General features: G+C 44.8%; 2 protein-coding genes across 3 annotated transcripts; both read right to left on the bottom strand.

Moving 5' to 3' along the window:
- Window positions 1-104: 104 nt before the first annotated feature.
- LOC311077722 (uncharacterized protein) lies at window positions 105-10,940 on the bottom strand. The gene is made up of 6 exons (XM_084106334.1): window positions 10,787-10,940; window positions 10,351-10,689; window positions 9,437-9,583; window positions 9,237-9,335; window positions 812-864; window positions 105-729 (listed from the first exon to the last, which is right to left on the bottom strand). Exons 1-6 carry the CDS (start codon window positions 10,821-10,823, stop codon window positions 307-309), a joined length of 1,098 nt encoding a protein of 365 aa, XP_083962460.1. The 5' UTR covers window positions 10,824-10,940; the 3' UTR covers window positions 105-306.
- Window positions 10,941-13,838: 2,898 nt separating this feature from the next.
- LOC311077742 (uncharacterized protein) lies at window positions 13,839-16,590 on the bottom strand. Of its 2 annotated transcripts, XM_084106364.1 has the most exons (5): window positions 16,414-16,590; window positions 15,420-15,746; window positions 14,798-14,944; window positions 14,430-14,479; window positions 13,846-14,342 (listed from the first exon to the last, which is right to left on the bottom strand). In XM_084106364.1, exons 1-5 carry the CDS (start codon window positions 16,451-16,453, stop codon window positions 14,064-14,066), a joined length of 843 nt encoding a protein of 280 aa, XP_083962490.1. In that variant the 5' UTR covers window positions 16,454-16,590; the 3' UTR covers window positions 13,846-14,063. The 2 variants fall into 2 exon arrangements, with proteins under 2 accessions (XP_083962491.1, XP_083962490.1); XM_084106365.1 differs by lacking the exon at window positions 14,798-14,944 and having other exon boundaries at window positions 13,839-14,342.
- Window positions 16,591-16,977: the final 387 nt, after the last annotated feature.

The raw sequence follows: 16,977 nt of genomic DNA, 5'->3' as shown, positions 1-16,977 counted from the left end.
AATAACTTTATTGTTGCAAAAGAACAATTATCTTTAGTTATACACAAATATATATATATATATATATATATATATATATATATTTTTTTTTTTTTTTTTTTTAAGTATATTGAGCAAATAACAATCTGAAAACGGTCAATCACTCCGTAACATGTACTTCCTGTAATGACTGGCTCATAACTAACATAATGACTGATCATAATCATTATTAAAGATGAACATCATCGGGATCATCTGCTGGATGATGATCACCAGGTCACACTTGTAAAATATATTTTAACTCTAAACAACTGAAAATCTGCACTATTAAACAGTAGCGTAAACTGTATTAGTATCAGAGGGGTTTATGGGTAGGCCTAATTGTGGAGTAGCACAAACTGTTTTAAAAGAATCAAAGGGGTTTGTGGGTAATTGTGGAGTAGCATAAACAGTGTTACAAGAATCAGAGGGGTTTGTGGGTAATTGTGGAGTAGCATAAACAGTGTTACAAGAATCAGATGGGTTTGTGGGTAATTGTGGAGTAGCATAAACAGTGCTACAAGAATCAGAGGGGTTTGTGGGTAATTGTGGAGTAGCATAAACAGTTTTAGAAGAATCAGAGGGGTTTGTGGGTAACTGTGGTGTAGCATAAACAGTGTTACAAGAATCAGAGGGTATTATGGGTAACTGGGTGCTTTTGCAGTCAATGTGAAGTCTGGTGTCTTGATTCTCGTACAGCATTTGATGGACCTGAGAAAGAGAAATTATTTACAGCTTTTGATGAAGGTCATTCATTCAAACACTTTCTTATCAACAATTTGACTTTACACACCGCTTCACTGTTTTCTGTTCCAGGTTCAGATATTTTAGAGGCTGAATCGGGGTCTGTAAAACAAATATAGTAATAATAATTCAAATTTAATAATATGTAATAACATTTCACAACGACACGCAAGGTATCAGACTTGTACAGGTTTCACAGTGCATTGACTAGTTGTGACCAGCAGAGGGAAACACCATCTTTCCATTCACTCATTCCACAGACAACGTTATTCACTCTCAAATGGGTAACAAAAAATATGCAAAGCAAACTATCCAACAACTAAGAAGAACGTTCTAAGAGCGTTTTTGTCAGGGTTATGTTTAGTTCTGTTTAGTTTCATTGTGATTTGGTTTCATTTTCCCTGTGTTCACAGTCTCCATCTCCCTCCTTCTCTGCTACTAGCAACTTCCTCTGCCTTACTCCACTCTGCTGCACAGATCTGCCGGAGGAGGGACAATATTGCCTGTGATGTCGACGAAGTGCTCTGGCCTGGCCTGACCCAGCCCAAAGACAAGAGGAAGCACACTGATCACATCTTTAGTCCCTTTTAGTATTGTATGCTGTAGTACAGTGCATTGTAGGCTGTATACTGTACATTGAACAAATTGTATGGCCTGAACATTGTGCTTTCCATTTGTTAACAGCACTGCCTGCTCAATAGATTTTGACTGGTTGCAGGTTCATATCAACAAAGAACGTCTCGGTTACGTATGTAACCCTCGTTCCCTGAGTAGGGAAGGGAGACGTTACGTCGGATGACGACGAATGGGGTTTCGCTTAGAAAGCCTGTCATCTTCGAGTATATAAAACGAGCCAATGACAATGAAATGCCATGGGTCTGCGGAATTTGCATAGCGTAACTCCGCCCTACCCTGGGGGTATATAAGGAAGTGCGCTAGCAACATGCAGATATGTCTTCGCTGAGGAGCCGAGACTGAACTCAGGCGTTCCAGCGTTCCAGCGGAAGTGGCAGGGAGACGTAACGTCTCCGTTCCCTACTCAGGGAACGAGGGTTACATACGTAACCAAGACGTTCCCTTTCGTAGTCACTCCGAGTTACGTCGGATGACGACGAATGGGGTTCCCAGTGTAATCACGCCACCTCTCGACTGTCTTCCAGTGCCCTGCGTAAGTCTGAGCTCCCTGTCGTGAGACTGGCACGGACGAAGGACTCCTACTTAACACAGGAATACCAAGGTACACTGGGAAGCATATCTCAGTGGAAATATGCAATCATGCCCAACCCAAAGGGGGGACTTAGAATACACATATGACCCCGAAGGGCTACATATGGAGAATCACTGGGGTGTCCAGCCGTAGGTGGAATATTTCAACCCCAGGGGTGGCAAGGTGGCTTGCCGAGGGAAAGACACATGCTCAGAGAGGCTTACAGTGGAAATACACATGTGGAGGTCGCCCAGAGGGGGAACCATGCACATGGAGGCACCTAGCCAAGCGCGAAAGCTGCCGGTGGCATAACTCTGGCGTTGACGTCGACAGTGCTGGAGGAGACTCAGGGCTTATTAGGCTCACCTGAGGAGAATATCGCACGTATCCCGTTCGTGTAGAGGAATGGCGAGCAAGCAAAGACACCTGAGCAGAATCTAGTACCGGCTAGTTGAAGCGAGTACATGAGAAGAAACTGGCTCTACTCGGAGATTGTAAAATCTCGCGAACGTGTTAGGTGTCGCCCAGCCTGCAGCTCTGCAGATGTCTGTTAGCGAGGCGCCATGCGCTAGAGCCCAAGAGGATGCCACACTCCGAGTGGAGTGGGCCGTCACACCAAGGGGGCATGGTCGGCCTTGCTGCTGGTAAGCCAAAGCAATGGCGTCCACTATCCAGTGAGACAACCTTTGCTTGGAGAGAGCCTTTCCCTTCAGCTTCCCACCATGACAGACAAAGAGCTGGTCTGAGGTCCTGAAACACTGCGTTCTGTCAACGTAAGCACGGAGGGCGCGTACTGGACAGAGCAGTGCCAAGGCTGGGTCTGCCTCCTCCAAGGGCAGCGCTTGCAGGTTCACCACCTGGTCTCGAAAGGGTGTGGTGGGAACCTTGGGCACATATCCAGGCCGGGGTCTCAGGATCACGTGAGAGTTAGCCGGTCCGAATTCCAGGCACGCTTCGTCAACCGAAAATGCCTGCAGGTCCCCTACCCTCTTGATGGAGGCCAATGCAACCAGGAGCGCTGTCTTCATTGACAGGAACTTAAGCTCCACTGATTGCAGAGGCTCAAAGGGAGCACTCTGCAGTGCAGTTAAAACCCCTGAGAGGTCCCAAGAGGGTACGAGGGGAGGACGAGGAGGATTCAGTCTCCTCGCTCCCCTCAGGAACCTGACGATCAGGTCGTGCTTTCCCAAGGACTTACCATCAACTGTGTCGTGATGTGCGGCAATGGCGGCAACATACACTTTCAGGGTGGAGGGAGACAGCCTTCGCTCCAACCCTTCTTGCAGGAAGGAAAGCACGACACTGATGGGGCATTCCGTGGGTTCTAGATGTTTAGAAGAATACCAGTTGACGAAGAGGTTCCACTTCAACGCATAGGCATGTCTCGTGGACGATGCTCTAGCGGAAGTGATGGTAGCCACCACCGCTGGTGGTAGGGTACTCAAACCTACCTCGTCCCGTCCAGGAGCCACCCGTGGAGGTTCCAAAGATCGGGACGAGGGTGCCATAAGGTGCCCCGTCCCTGAGAAAGCAGGTCCTTCCTCAGAGGAATTGGCCAGGGAGGTGCTTTCACGAGGAGTACTAGTTCTGGGAACCAGGTGTGGTTGTGCCAATACGGGGCAACCAATATTACCTGCTCCTCGTCCTCCCTGGTATTGCGCAAAGTCTGCGCAAGAAGGCTCACTGGGGGAAACGCATACTTGCGGAGGCCCCGCGGCCAGCTGTGCGCCAGTGCATCCATGCCGAGCGTGCCCTCGGTCAGGGAATAAAACAGGTCGCAGTGGGACGAGTCGTGGGAGGCAAACAGATCTACCTGTGCGTCCCCGAACTGATCCCAAATCAGCTGGACCGACTGGGGATGGAGTCTCCATTCTCCAGCGAGAGGCCGAAACCGAGACAGCTCGTCGGCCGCCTGGTTCAGGTCTCCCGGGATATAAATGGCTCGAAGCGACCTCAGATGCTTCTGACTCCATATGAGGAGGTGGCGGGTGAGTTGCGACATACGGCAGGAGCGTAGACCACCTTGACGGTTGATGTACGCTACTGTGGCGGTATTGTCTGATTGGACTAGTACGTGTTGACCCTTGAGCAACGCACGGAAGCGGTGCAGGGCAAGGTGTACAGCCAGCAACTCGAGGCAATTGACATGCCAAAGGCGCTGGGGTCCTGTCCAGGAGCCCGCGGCAGCATGTCCATTGCACATGGCGCCCCAACCCGTGGTGGAGGCATCTGTCGGTACAACAACATGCCTGGAAACTCGTTCTAAGGGAACTCCGGCCCGTAGAAAATTGAGGTTCGACCACGGGGAGAAGGTCTGACGGCAGGTCGGAGTCACTGGGACTCAGAGCATGCCGTGTTGCCATGCCCACCTCGGGACTCGATCGCGAAGCCAAAGCTGAAGCGGTCTCATATGAAGCAATCCGAGCGGCGTTACTGCGGCTGCGGATGCCATATGCCCCAGGAGCCTCTGAAAAAGTTTCAGTGGAACCGCACTCTTGCCCTCGAATTGACAAAGGCAAGTCAGCAGTGACTGCGTGCGCTCGCTCGTAAGCTGCGTGCACATGGCGACCGAGTCGATCTCCATACCGAGAAAAGAGATCCTCTGCACGGGGCAGAGTTTGCTCTTCTCCCAGTTGACCCGAAGGCCCAGACGAGCTAGGTGCCGGAGCACAAGGTCCCTGTGTTCGCAAACCTGGTCTCGAGAGTGAGCTAGGATCAGCCAGTCGTCGAGATAGTTCAGGATGCGAACCCCGTGTTCTCGTAGGGGAACAAGGGCTGCCTCGACGACCTTCGTTAAGACGTGAGGAGACAGGGCTAGCCCGAAATGGAGCACCGCGTACTGGTATGCCTGCCCCTCGAAAGCAAACCGAAGAAACGGTCTGTTTCGAGGAAGGATGGAGACATGGAAGTAGGCGTCCTTCAGGTCGATCGCTGCAAACCAATCCTGTGGCCGTACGCATTCGAAAAGGCGTTTGGCCGTGAGCATCTTGAACGGCAGCCTGTAAAGGGAGCGGTTCAAGACGCGCAGGTCCAGGATAGGTCGTAATCCACCGTATTTCTTCGGTACAATGAAGTAAGGGCTGAAGAAGCCGGACTTCATTTCGGCTGGAGGGACAGTCTCGATCACACCCTTCGCCAGTAGGGTGGAGACCTCCGCTCTCATGACAGGGGCATTGCCACCGACCATAGTGAAGCGGATTCCCCTGAAGCGGGGAGGAGACCGCGCGAACTGAATCGCGTAGCCGAGCCTGATGGTTCTCGCGACCCAGCGGGACATTACGGAACCACAGACGTACCGTCGGTGGTGCAGCGAGGCGGAATGACCGGCCCAGGCGAGGGTGGCATAGCGGCCCTGTGCGGGGGCACGGTCATTAGCTGCGTCCTGCCAGAGGAGGCCAGGGGAGGACCAGCGTCCCGCGGAGGCGTGCTCTGGCAGGGGTCTGGCGACAGAGGGGGATGAGAGGAGCGTGGCCCGTGGGCGGCGCGTGCTGTCATCCACAGCCTCTTGGGGCTCAGAGAAAGAGCATCAGTTCTTTTGAATGAGATTCTCCCCCAGCCCTCCACCGGGGGAAGGAGTGGTCCTGCTACCAGCTCCTGAAAGAACTGAGCCCTAACTCCAAGCTGCCCGTCTCAGGAGTGCTGCTTAGCCAGGTGTTAGCCGGCTAAGGGGCAGAGACAGGTGGTGCCAGCCTCCAGCGACCTCCTCGTGCTCGGGCCGTTGAAGGCTCGAGGGGAGGAGCCGCATGGAGGCGGCGTCGGCGGGAAGCAGACTAAGGAGACCACACGGAGGGCTAATCGTCAGTGCAGAAGCCTCAGTCCGCTTCTGGAGTGATCGAAGACTGTTGGGCGCAGTCCTCAACCACACTGCCGAGCAAGCCACCCGTCTCGAGAGTGCTGCTTAGCCTGGCGTTTGGCCGGCTAAGGGGTGGAGACGGGTGGTGCCGCCCTCCTGCAACCCTCTCCTACGTGGGGCCAGTGAAGGCTCGAGGGGAGGGGCCGCAGGGAGGCGGCCTCGGCGGGAAGCAGACTAAGGAGACCGCACGGACGGATGATCGTTGGTGCAGAAGGCCTCAGTCTGCTTCTGGGGGCGTCGAAGACTGTAGGATACAGTCCTCAACCCCACCGCCGAGGAGCCCAGCCTGGGACATGGGGGAGCTGAGAAAATGAATTCTCAGACCCCCTCACATCAACCTGGCTGAGCCCATTCCTGGACCACACCTGTGGACATCACCTGGCCCGGGATCACGCAGGTACCGATGTCGCCCGTCGAGCGAGGTCAGTAGTGTGCGTGGCGGATCGACCAGCCCGGACATGGGAGGCATAGCGTCCCTGCGTGGGGGCGTGGTCGAGTTTCCGCGTTCTGTCAGTGTTGGCCAGGGAAGGACCAGCGTTCCACGGGGGCCAGGTCTGACAGAACTCCCGAGTCAGCCCTGCCTCGAAGGCGAAGGCGACGCACAGTACTGCATGCCTGTGCCACAATAGTGACAAAGAACATACAGCCCATGATCGCCACGCGATGGAGTGCAGCGAAGGCGGAGGACGCCCGCGGGCCGCGACAAGTCACGGGGACCCTCGCGAGCCGGAGGCGTCCTGATGCACATCCGGGAGAAAGGCACTGGAGCGAGTGCTGTAGAGCAACCCGCGCCCAGAAACCAATCGTAAGCCTACAGTGCTTGGGGGGAGGGCGCCCCTCCAACCGATGCTTTCAGCTGCCCGGGAAAGCATGGCCATCAGCTCTGGATCTGACTCGACTAACACTGACACTCCCGAGGGAGGCAACGCAGTCGAATCCTCATTTCCAGAGGAATCAAGCCCGCCTTGTGATGCTGTGAGTGACATGACACCATCTGCTGGAGTCCCGAATGAAAACACTGGGTCCCCGAGAGGAACCAGGCACACATGGAATCCCCACGGTTTGCGAATGTGGAGGGGGGCGTGGCCCGAGGAAAGCTCGTCGGAATTATGCCACACCATAACCCTCAGATCACCCTGGCCACCAGCCAAAGTATCCCCTCTCGAGGAAGAGATAGATTGGGGTGTGGCAGAGGGGACTCTCCCACAGAGATCAATGAGTATCCATCTATAAACATCGCGATGGTCATGTTCCCGCAATGAAAACATGACTCATCCACGAGCGCTGCCGAGCGTGATTAAGCCCAACACGCGAAACAGCGCTCGTGACCGTTAGACAGATGAGTCACGCGCCCACATCCAGAAAATACACGGGCGAGCCGTCTTGAAAAAGACGTGCCGCGTGCAGCTCTTTTAGAGAGAGAAAAAAGCTCAGCAGAGTGCTGAAGCACCCAGGGAGAAACACACACACTGTCGGCAGATCACTGCACAGATCAGCAGCAGGCAATGCGATCTCGCTGGAACACGCCGTCACACCAACACACTGAAGAGCCGCTCGTCTCGTAGAGTGAAGATGATACAGAATGGCTTGTAGGAGTGAAGAAAACTCTTGGCTCCGAAGCGAAGACATATCTGCATGTTGCTAGCGCACTTCCTTATATACCCCCAGGGTAGGGCGGAGTTACGCTATGCAAATTCCGCAGACCCATGGCATTTCATTGCCATTGGCTCGTTTTATATACTCGAAGATGACAGGCTTTCTAAGCGAAACCCCATTCGTCGTCATCCGACGTAACTCGGAGTGACTACGAAAGGGAACAAGAATTACACTATCACAGAGACAAAGGACAAGTTTGTGAGATGCAGGGTACAGTACTGTAAAAATAGGGGTATAAGGAGGAGGAAGAACAAAAAAAATTGCAAAGAGCAAAGCAGAGTAGTAATTTCTGATCAATTTTGAGCTACTATGATAGAACATGTTTTCGTTCATCAAAAGACAATGACGGAAAAATATGAAATTTGTTTTGAGATTAAAAATGCACTTCTCCCTGAGAACTATATGTTTTGAACAATGTGTTTTCTATTTTTTGGTGTATTGTTTACTGACTGCTTGATAGTGTATATCATTTTGATCACTTTGTTTATGATTTGAGAGCAGTGTTTGATTTTGAACACAGGCAAAACTGTTTTAAATTGATTAAATTAAATAAAAAACAAATATTCTCTGGTTAAGTAATCCGTATGAAAGCAACGACATGTATAGTTTCTCAAACGCGTCCTCATGTAATCCAAACTCTAATGTGACCACTTTTTTTTTTTTTACAGGGACCAGATGCCCCACTGATGAGTCCTGCTGACTTCAACATTCACTCTGTACATGAACATGGTAAAGTGAAAAATCAAACACCTTGGAAATGACAGGTATGTATGTTTCAGGAATGGCACAAAGGTGTGTGACTGCTCAAGTCTCTGTCTTTAGATCATTGCATTCAATAATGTGCTTTTTTTGTCATTTGTTGTGTATCTTTGGATTATGTTGTGTTGTAAATAAATCCAAACAATCAAAAAGCCATTCTTTTTTAAATCTCCTCATTCTTTGTGCAAGGTTCCTCATAATGATATGGCCTGGTAGCTCCTGATGGCCATTATGGGAGGGTCTTTGTCTTTCTCGGGTGTGGAACACATAAATATTCATGATGTGTTCACGCCTACTCGCATAAAGCTTTCTTACACAAAACACGTCTTGCAAATTTTAAATCAATATATTGTCTTATCTGAATGAGTATGCAGGATGAATTTCACATAGTTTTGGAGCAAATATTTGTGATACAATTTTCAAAAGTCTTGTGAAGAAATAATCAGTATGGGTTTCATGGCCTTATTTCAGTGAGAATTTTTTTTTGTATTTTCACAAACCATGCATAAATGTCATTATCTCAAAACTACAAACTTTTACATACATGCTGCTGATATATTATTGTAGCAGAGTTTGTGCTAAATACAGTGTAATCAGACTTTAGCCATGAAAATAGCCAAGTAACAGAAATAAGCACAAATGTCAGAGCATGTCAGAACACCTTCAGGGCCCAGAAAACACCTCAGACCCCAGATGGTTAAGGAAACATTAACATTTTATTATTCTTCAAACATTATGGGAACGTAACTTTGGAATGTTCTCGAAACAAATACTAAAAGTAAAAAAAAAAAAATTGACCTAAGACCAACTAAAACATTTCAGAAAAAAAATGCTCCATGTGTAAATAACATTTGTGTGTTAATTTTTTAGAAACATTTATAAAGACCAGATGAACAAACTTTCTATTTATGTTACTGGAAGAATGTTTGTTCATAACATTAAGAGAACCTTATCAGAATGTTAGCTAAAGTTCTGAGAACATTACGTTAGCTGGTTTACCTCGAGTCTGATGCTTCTTATAGAGAGTCACTATACATGACATGAATCCAATGATGAGCAGAAGCAGAATCATAGTCACGCCGATGATAAGAGACGAACCTGAGAAAACAGGGGATATAAAACATAACAAGAATCTGATTCTCTCTTAATGTCTGCAGGCAAATGTATAAAAATGAATTAATCATTAATCACCAGAATACCATTCGAAATAGATGGAGAAGCTGATGTGAAATCAGATGTTGATGGCTGGGAATTTTGTAAAATAGGTGATGGTGGTGATGATGATGATGATGATGATGATGATGATGATGATGATGATGACAGAGGTGGTGGAAATGTGTTTTGCTCTTAAAGACAAAGACATTAGCTGTGACAAATGATGTACACACTTTCAAACGTTAAATGCTTTTGAAACACCATAAAGTTTCCTTTTAGTAAATGGTAAATCCTGTTCATTTTATATTTATTATTATATTTTATTTATTATTTATTATATACTTTATATATTTATTATTTGTATAAAGTTAGATTTTTTTGAGAACTCATGTGAAAATGAATAGCCTTTCATTATGATCATACTACACCTTCAACTATAAATATCACACAATACAACTTGGGATTACCGGTATGTAAATATTTATATATAGCATGCCTCTAGTAGAACATACACTCCAAATGTGCTTACCGCACACGCTTTTTTAGCTCATTCTTGTCTACTTCAAGGGAACATTTAGCAATATATGTGCACATCATGACGTCTTATTGTACCTTCAGTTGTTCTGAACTTCCTGTTGACTAATAAAGTCTATCTTAGTGCTGACATTTGCCCTGTAACATGCATTTGTGCTAAAAACACTGCAAACTTCATTTTCTATTTTCCAATACAAATATCTAAACAATCTTGAATCAAGATACATTTATTTGATATTCAAAATGACATATAATTTCTGCAAATTTGATAAAAAATTAAGTGAGCTTATGCTTTAAACAAGAGAATATATCTGCCAATGTGACTTCAATTATAAGGAAAACTATTTTTGCAAATTAATATTAAATTGCCAAAAAAATAACAGCATTTGTGATGGTCAAGTTCAAAATACATTTGGTTACTCACTTGTTATAATGTTCAGCTTCACTTCAGTGTAGAAATCTATTTCTTTAGGGATATCAACTGCACACTGGTACGTCCCAGAATCCTCTTCTCTCAGATCTCTGATGGTCACAGTGAAGACTGCTGAACTCGTGTCGTCATACAGAGAGAATCTTCCAGACTGAACCCATTTATCTTTCTCTTCAGCCCTGATGAGGTCAGAGCACCATCCAATCTGCAGTGTATCTGGCTTCTGACCTCTACAAAAATACTTTGTTTTTTGAATATATTTTTTCTCATATTTGCATTTGATCGTGACTCCGGCCCTTGAACATCCTGTCACGCTCATGTAGGTCATGACACCTACAACAAACCAGCACATTTTAATACAACACTATAATATGTTGATTAAGAGGCTTAAATGTTCAAACTGCTTGCAAACTTTTTGTCAGATTCTTACCAGGAATCATCAGCAGAGTGAAAGTGAAGATCTTCATTCTTCTCTCTTAAACCTGTTGTATCAGTAGGTTTAGTTCTTCTGAAGCTCTCTGTGTGTTTGAGGGTTTCCTGGCAGTGTTTTCGTCATGAATGTGATATGATGCTGACTTCCTCTTCCTTTGTCTTCTGCTGCTGAATGTGTCACAGGTACAACTGAAACAGAGAGAGAGAGAGAGAGAGAGAGAAAGAGAGAGAGAGAGAGAGAGAGAGAGAGAGAGAGAGAGAGAGAGAGAGAGAGAGAGAGAGAGAGAGAGAGAGAGAGAGAGAGAGAGATCACGTAAAAATGCATCACCAACATAAGAACAAACCCTTGATTTCCACATTCTCTATTCATGGATAAATTTAGAAATTTAGAAGAACCTACAGAAAACACAGTCACATTTTACAGCACGTTTGATCACACTGTTTATGTTTAAGTCAATGATTAGAGTTTAATTAAATATGCTACATTTATTCATTTAGCAGACATTTAGACATGTAAACATATCAGCAATTTATCAGAAGCCAATAACAGCTAAAGCAGAAGTAAAACTGTGGAACAGAAGTAAAAAAAAAGAAAAAAAAAAAGAATATATATATATATATTGTTTTATGGTGTATAATTTTAAACACCTTTTACCTTATTTGAATTATTCTCAGGTTAGGTAAAGTAAGTCAAATCTGTCCTAAATAACAAGTATTTGAATTTCCATACTTACAATATTTAGATCACAGAAGACTTCTCCGTGGTCAGTTCAGCTCAATCTTTTGTAAAACAGAGACTTATGGCAGGCGAGCTTCTTAATTTCAATTATATATATTTTTTATTAAATACAGGTTAACTAATTTACATAAAAGGTACTAATATATAAAATAAAAATAAAAGTAAATCAAAACCAATTAATTTACAATCTTTCATTTTCATGAGGCGCAATGGCAAGGCATCCAACACCGGAGACGTCCTTGATGAATCAGCGTCTGACTTTGACATTCCTGATAATAGTTTTTATAGTCCACACGCCCTCCGCACAGATTCAGTCCTTTGCAGACAATCTGTCCAATCCAAAGTCTTGAACTGTCCTTACAAACTTCATATATAAAGCTCTTTTCTTTGTTCTCCTTTGCTTGCTGGCTCTGGATCCTCTGCCTTTCTCCTGCGTCTCATGCTCCTCATCAAATGGTAATGCTTGCATTTTTCTTCTTTCTTTGGCACAGCTCTTTCCAATACATTTTCAATTTCTCTCTACTCTGCCATATGCTTAATAAATGCTTACACAATTCAGTGTGGTATGTTTTCCTCTATAAACCATTTTCTCAATAAATGACTTTACAACAACAATTGCAGTGTTTTTCCTTATAAACCATTCTCTCAATATATGGTTACAATGATTATTTTTACAAGTGTTTTACAGTATATAACACTTTCTTAATAAATTGTTTAACAACAACTTGTGGTACCTTTCTTTATAAAACCACTTTCTAATACAGTTACAATTGTGGTTTACTATAGACAACTATAGACTGGTGGGAAAACTGAACAAAGGAAGACAGGAAACTGGTGAAAACGAACTAAAAGTCCATGATAATGAAACTAAGTGTCTGTTACATAACGCCCCTCTCCAGAAGACGCGACCTCGCGCCATAACCAAAACAGGGCAGGTGGGTGGTGGTTTAGGAGGAGGACGAGGTGGTGACGGGAGAATTGGCCAGATGTTGCAGACCCAGAGTGCAGTTACAGACCACAACGGAGTCGATGGAGGGAGGAGCCAAGGTGTTGACATGGCTGACAACATCTGCGGGACGGCCGAAGGAGACGGAGTCGATGGTAGGGGATCCCAGGGTGCAGACGGAGAGCTGATGGGCCTGAGTGACACCGCTGGCTCTGGAGACCAAGGCGAGGACATTCGACGTGTAACCGGAGTATCCGAGGACTGAGGTGGAGCCAGTGCGACAGAGGACCCAGGTGGAGCAGAGGGAGGGTGAAGCCCGCTGGAGCCAAAGGGGTTGAGAGCCGGAGCGCGGCGATTGGCTCATATGTCCGCAGCGCAGGCATGGTGAGGGCTTACCGAGGTGAAGCCGGAGGGACGAGGGAGCCTGGTGAAGCCGCAATGCCAGGGATCTCAGGTGAAGCCAAAGGGTGGGAGGAGCCAAGGTGGCGTTGACGGGCCGACGTGGAGCAAAGGGAACAGCCACTGGAGGCAGAGCCGAGAGATCATCACGCTTAGGCGAGGTTAGTGAGTGCATGGCCTTAGGCTTGACAACACTGCAAGGCGTCACGGGGGAAGGCGAAGGATTGCAGGAAACCAACTACAGGGCTGAGGGACTGGCTGAGATCTGTAGTGGAGGTGTCAGGGAGGCTGGGTGGAATCAAAGACGATAATACACTGTCTATACAGGATGACAATAATGCCATTATGCTGGGCTGAACCAGCGGCAATGAAGGCACAGATGATAATACAGACGATTCAGGGTGGGGAAGGGTGGGAAGCAGTACCTCAGAGTCTCAGTCTTTTAAACAGTCCTCAGTCTCAAGATCACTCGCAGCGGTTGGATGCTCTCCGTCTACGGGGGGCTCAGGCATCGTCGTCTCCGTGGTGCTGGGTGATGGTGGGCTGAGCTCTGGGTCTAGCTGCGAGATATCTTCGAGGTGTGGCTGGACGAGGCTTATGTCATCTTCATCCAGTCCACACCGAAATCCCTCCATTAAGCAGACGTCATAACAGGTGGCTCGATGGCAGGTGTTGAAAAACTCCTCCACGTACTCCTTAATAGATCTGCTGTTCTGGAAAATAAAAACCCCTCTTTTTAAAAGTTGTTTGTTTCCCCTCCATGGGGAAAAATCAATGGAAGCGATCTCCATTTTCTTGTTTAGTCCGGTCCTCTGTCATCTGTAAATGCAACTGTTTAATTGTGCAAAATTGAGCTGTATCCCTGTAAACCCATTTGATCAGACGAGCCAATGCCTGTATTTCAAATAAAAAACAAATAATACACAAATAACACCCGTAATGAGTATAATATGATACACAACTGCAAAAAACTGCAAACTTTCTCTGAACTTAACTCAACTTTAGTTCCAGTGACTGACATTCGGCATCTGTTCCACAAAATTAAGCAGATGAGGGCATGATTCCTCATTTAAACCCAGATCTATCTGAAGTTTCTTCTTAAAATAAGGGATTGTGTCCTGTCTCTGTTGCATTGTGGATTAAACTTCCACTTCACAAAGCTGCTTTGAGACACAGTCAGTAAAAATGTCACTAAATTCTCTTTGTTGTTGAGAAGATCACTGGATCGTCTGGATTATCTGCAGTGGAGTAGATCACTGGATCACCTGGATTATCTGCAGTGGAGTAGATCACTGGATCACCTGGACTATCTGCAGTGGAGTAGATCACTGGATCACCTGGATTATCTGCAGTGGAGTAGATCATTGAATCATCTGGACTTTCTGCTGTAGTGTAGATAGTGGTGGTGTCTTTGTTCTTGCACTGGAACTCACTGATTTCCTGATAATTATGTTCATTCAAGTCACTGTCCTGCAAAATAACTCATGATATAAGTTCATCATCATCATCATCATCATCTTCATCACCGTAATGAAGATTAACACCATAAACACTCACCTCTGCAGTGATTTTTGCTCTTGTATTCAAAGGCAAAAGCCCGACGGCGACTGTCAAAACAAGAGGAGAAATAAAGTTACATTCAAACAGCAAACATTAGAAAGAGATGTGTGTGTACATGCGTCTTTAGATAAGCTCAATGACTGACTGTCAACATCTTTTCCACAAGGTCAACCAGATGAAGACATGATTCCTTCATTTAAACCCTGATTTAGACAAAGTTTTTATCCTTTCACCTTGCTTACATAGCATTTATAATTAGCTGCATATATAAAATCAATAGATATATATGGGAAATCCCCATTTAGAGAGCAAGTAAAGAGTAAGTAAGAGTTTTGTTTCTGTAGAAACGTGCATCTAAATCTGACCGTGCTGGGAAAGTCCTGATTGTGTAACTCTGGGTGATTTCTTGCTTCTCTTTCTACACAACACCATCAGCGCCATGAGGAAGATGATCATGATGAAGACTAACCCAACACAGATATAGATGACAGACCCTGAATCAGAGGCGTGATCTGTAACACACATTTAATGTCCTTTAAACTGATATATAGAGGCACCACACTCAAATATTCAAGAAATAAGAGTCATAAAGAGTGGCAGACAGATTAACTGAATTGCTGAGACTTGATGATCTGTGTGATTCATGCTGGTGGATTGTAGATTCAGTTCTGTTGTACTGAAATATGATGATGTTGTGTTTGTAAAAGAGCTTATAGCTGAAATCAGTGTCTGATACACTAACACTGAATTCAACAAAATAAATTCATTTGTTGTATTGTCTTCTGTAGAGCTGCTTAATAGCTGAAAATTAAGTGATTTAAAATGTATTAATTTTGCAACAACAAAACTGTTATTTCCCTGTTTATTACTGTGAAGCTGCTTTGAAACAATAATGTGGCCTTATTTTATTTGATGGCAAATGTTCCTGTACCTTTGTAGTTCATTTCTACTACACGTACACATCTAATAAATACTATAAGCACTTACCCAGTTTAACCAGCAACAAAATCTCTGAGTAGACATCAGGCAAAGGCACAGTCCTCCTCACAACACACCAGTATTGGCCTTCATCCTCTGTTCTCAGATCAGTGATGGTGACGGTGAAAACTCTGGTCTTCTTGTCGTCAGTCAGAGAGAATCTCTCGTCTTTAGCAGGAGATCCTGATTCAACTATGATGTTTTTATTTCCATAGTTGCACTCCCCTTTACACAAATACTTTGCATTTGTTTCAAATCCAGATTCATATGAGCATCTGATGTCAACTCTCTCTCCTATGTATCCAGTAATTGTCTGTGAAGCTCCAACAACAACAGCTGAAAACACAAATATCATTATATAGAGCTGTTATGTGTGAGCAAGAGACGGTAATGCTTTAGATTACAGCCTGGAAAGTACTTCATAATTAAAGCGATTTTACAGTGCAACTTTTGGTAATTATAGTGTACCTAAAGTACTTACATGTAAGTATAAGGGAACAATATGTAAAGTTTGGGGAATAAAGGGGTTACAATCAGGAGAATTAAAAATATATATATATTTATACTGTAAGTATTATAGAACTAAGGGGTACTTTTATGATACAACAATCTTACATTTGGGAGCAATTTAGCGAGAACATACACTGCATACCTTTTTGTAATAATATTGTACCAATACATGTACACTTACTGTATAAATATATTTTTTTAATTCTCCTGATTGTAACCCCTTTATTCCCCAAACTTTACATGTTATTCCCTTATACTTACATGTAAGTACTTTATAGGTACACTATAATTACCAAAAGTTACACTATAAATTTGTCTCAATTACGCAGTCCTTTCCGGGCTGTAATCTAAAGCGTTACCCAAGAGACATAAGCAGGCCAGAATAATAACTTACAAATATCATCCATATGAGTCTGATGATCATGTGATAACAGAGGAAAAACAAGAGAAGATGTCAAACTCTGTGTAAAAGAGCTGAGAGTCTCAAACTCACCTGTACAGATGCTGGAAAAGAGCAGCAGGACGTCCAACATGATGAAATTTGACAAGCGTTTCGCTTAAATAAAAAAATAAAAAAAGTGTGACAAACGTTACTGTCGTTCTCTTCCGTACTGAGAGAACAATGTGTGTCAGCAACTAATATTAACATTTCCTTCCCCTTCTGTGTCTCTCTAACCGCATCCAGCTCCACAGAATCTTAAAAGAGCACGTGACCCTGGACCACAAAACAAGGGTCACAAGGGTCATTTTTTTCCTCATTAAAGCTGATATACACAAATATACCCGTGTGACTTGTGACGGTTTTGTTGTCCAGGGTCACACTTACTCTGACAAACTTAACATGGTTTGCTTATATAGTCATCTAAACAGCACACTTAGTTGTATATTGTATATTTTAGGTTTTGTATCTCAGTTTCTTTTGAGTTTTAATCTTGATTCTTGCCTTCACTAGTTTATTTTAAATGGACCTGTGGTGGATTTCCCTGTAATCTTTAAATCTTAATGTAATGAGCAAACTGCTGTTCAAAATGGTTTCATATAAAATATCACAGCACTG

The sequence above is a fragment of the Abramis brama genome (genome assembly GCF_963993115.1).
Source record: "Abramis brama genome assembly, chromosome: 2".
Lineage (NCBI taxonomy): Eukaryota > Metazoa > Chordata > Actinopteri > Cypriniformes > Leuciscidae > Abramis > Abramis brama.
The sequence above is the reverse complement of the archived record's forward strand: the minus strand, read 5'-3'. Positions and strand labels throughout refer to the sequence as shown.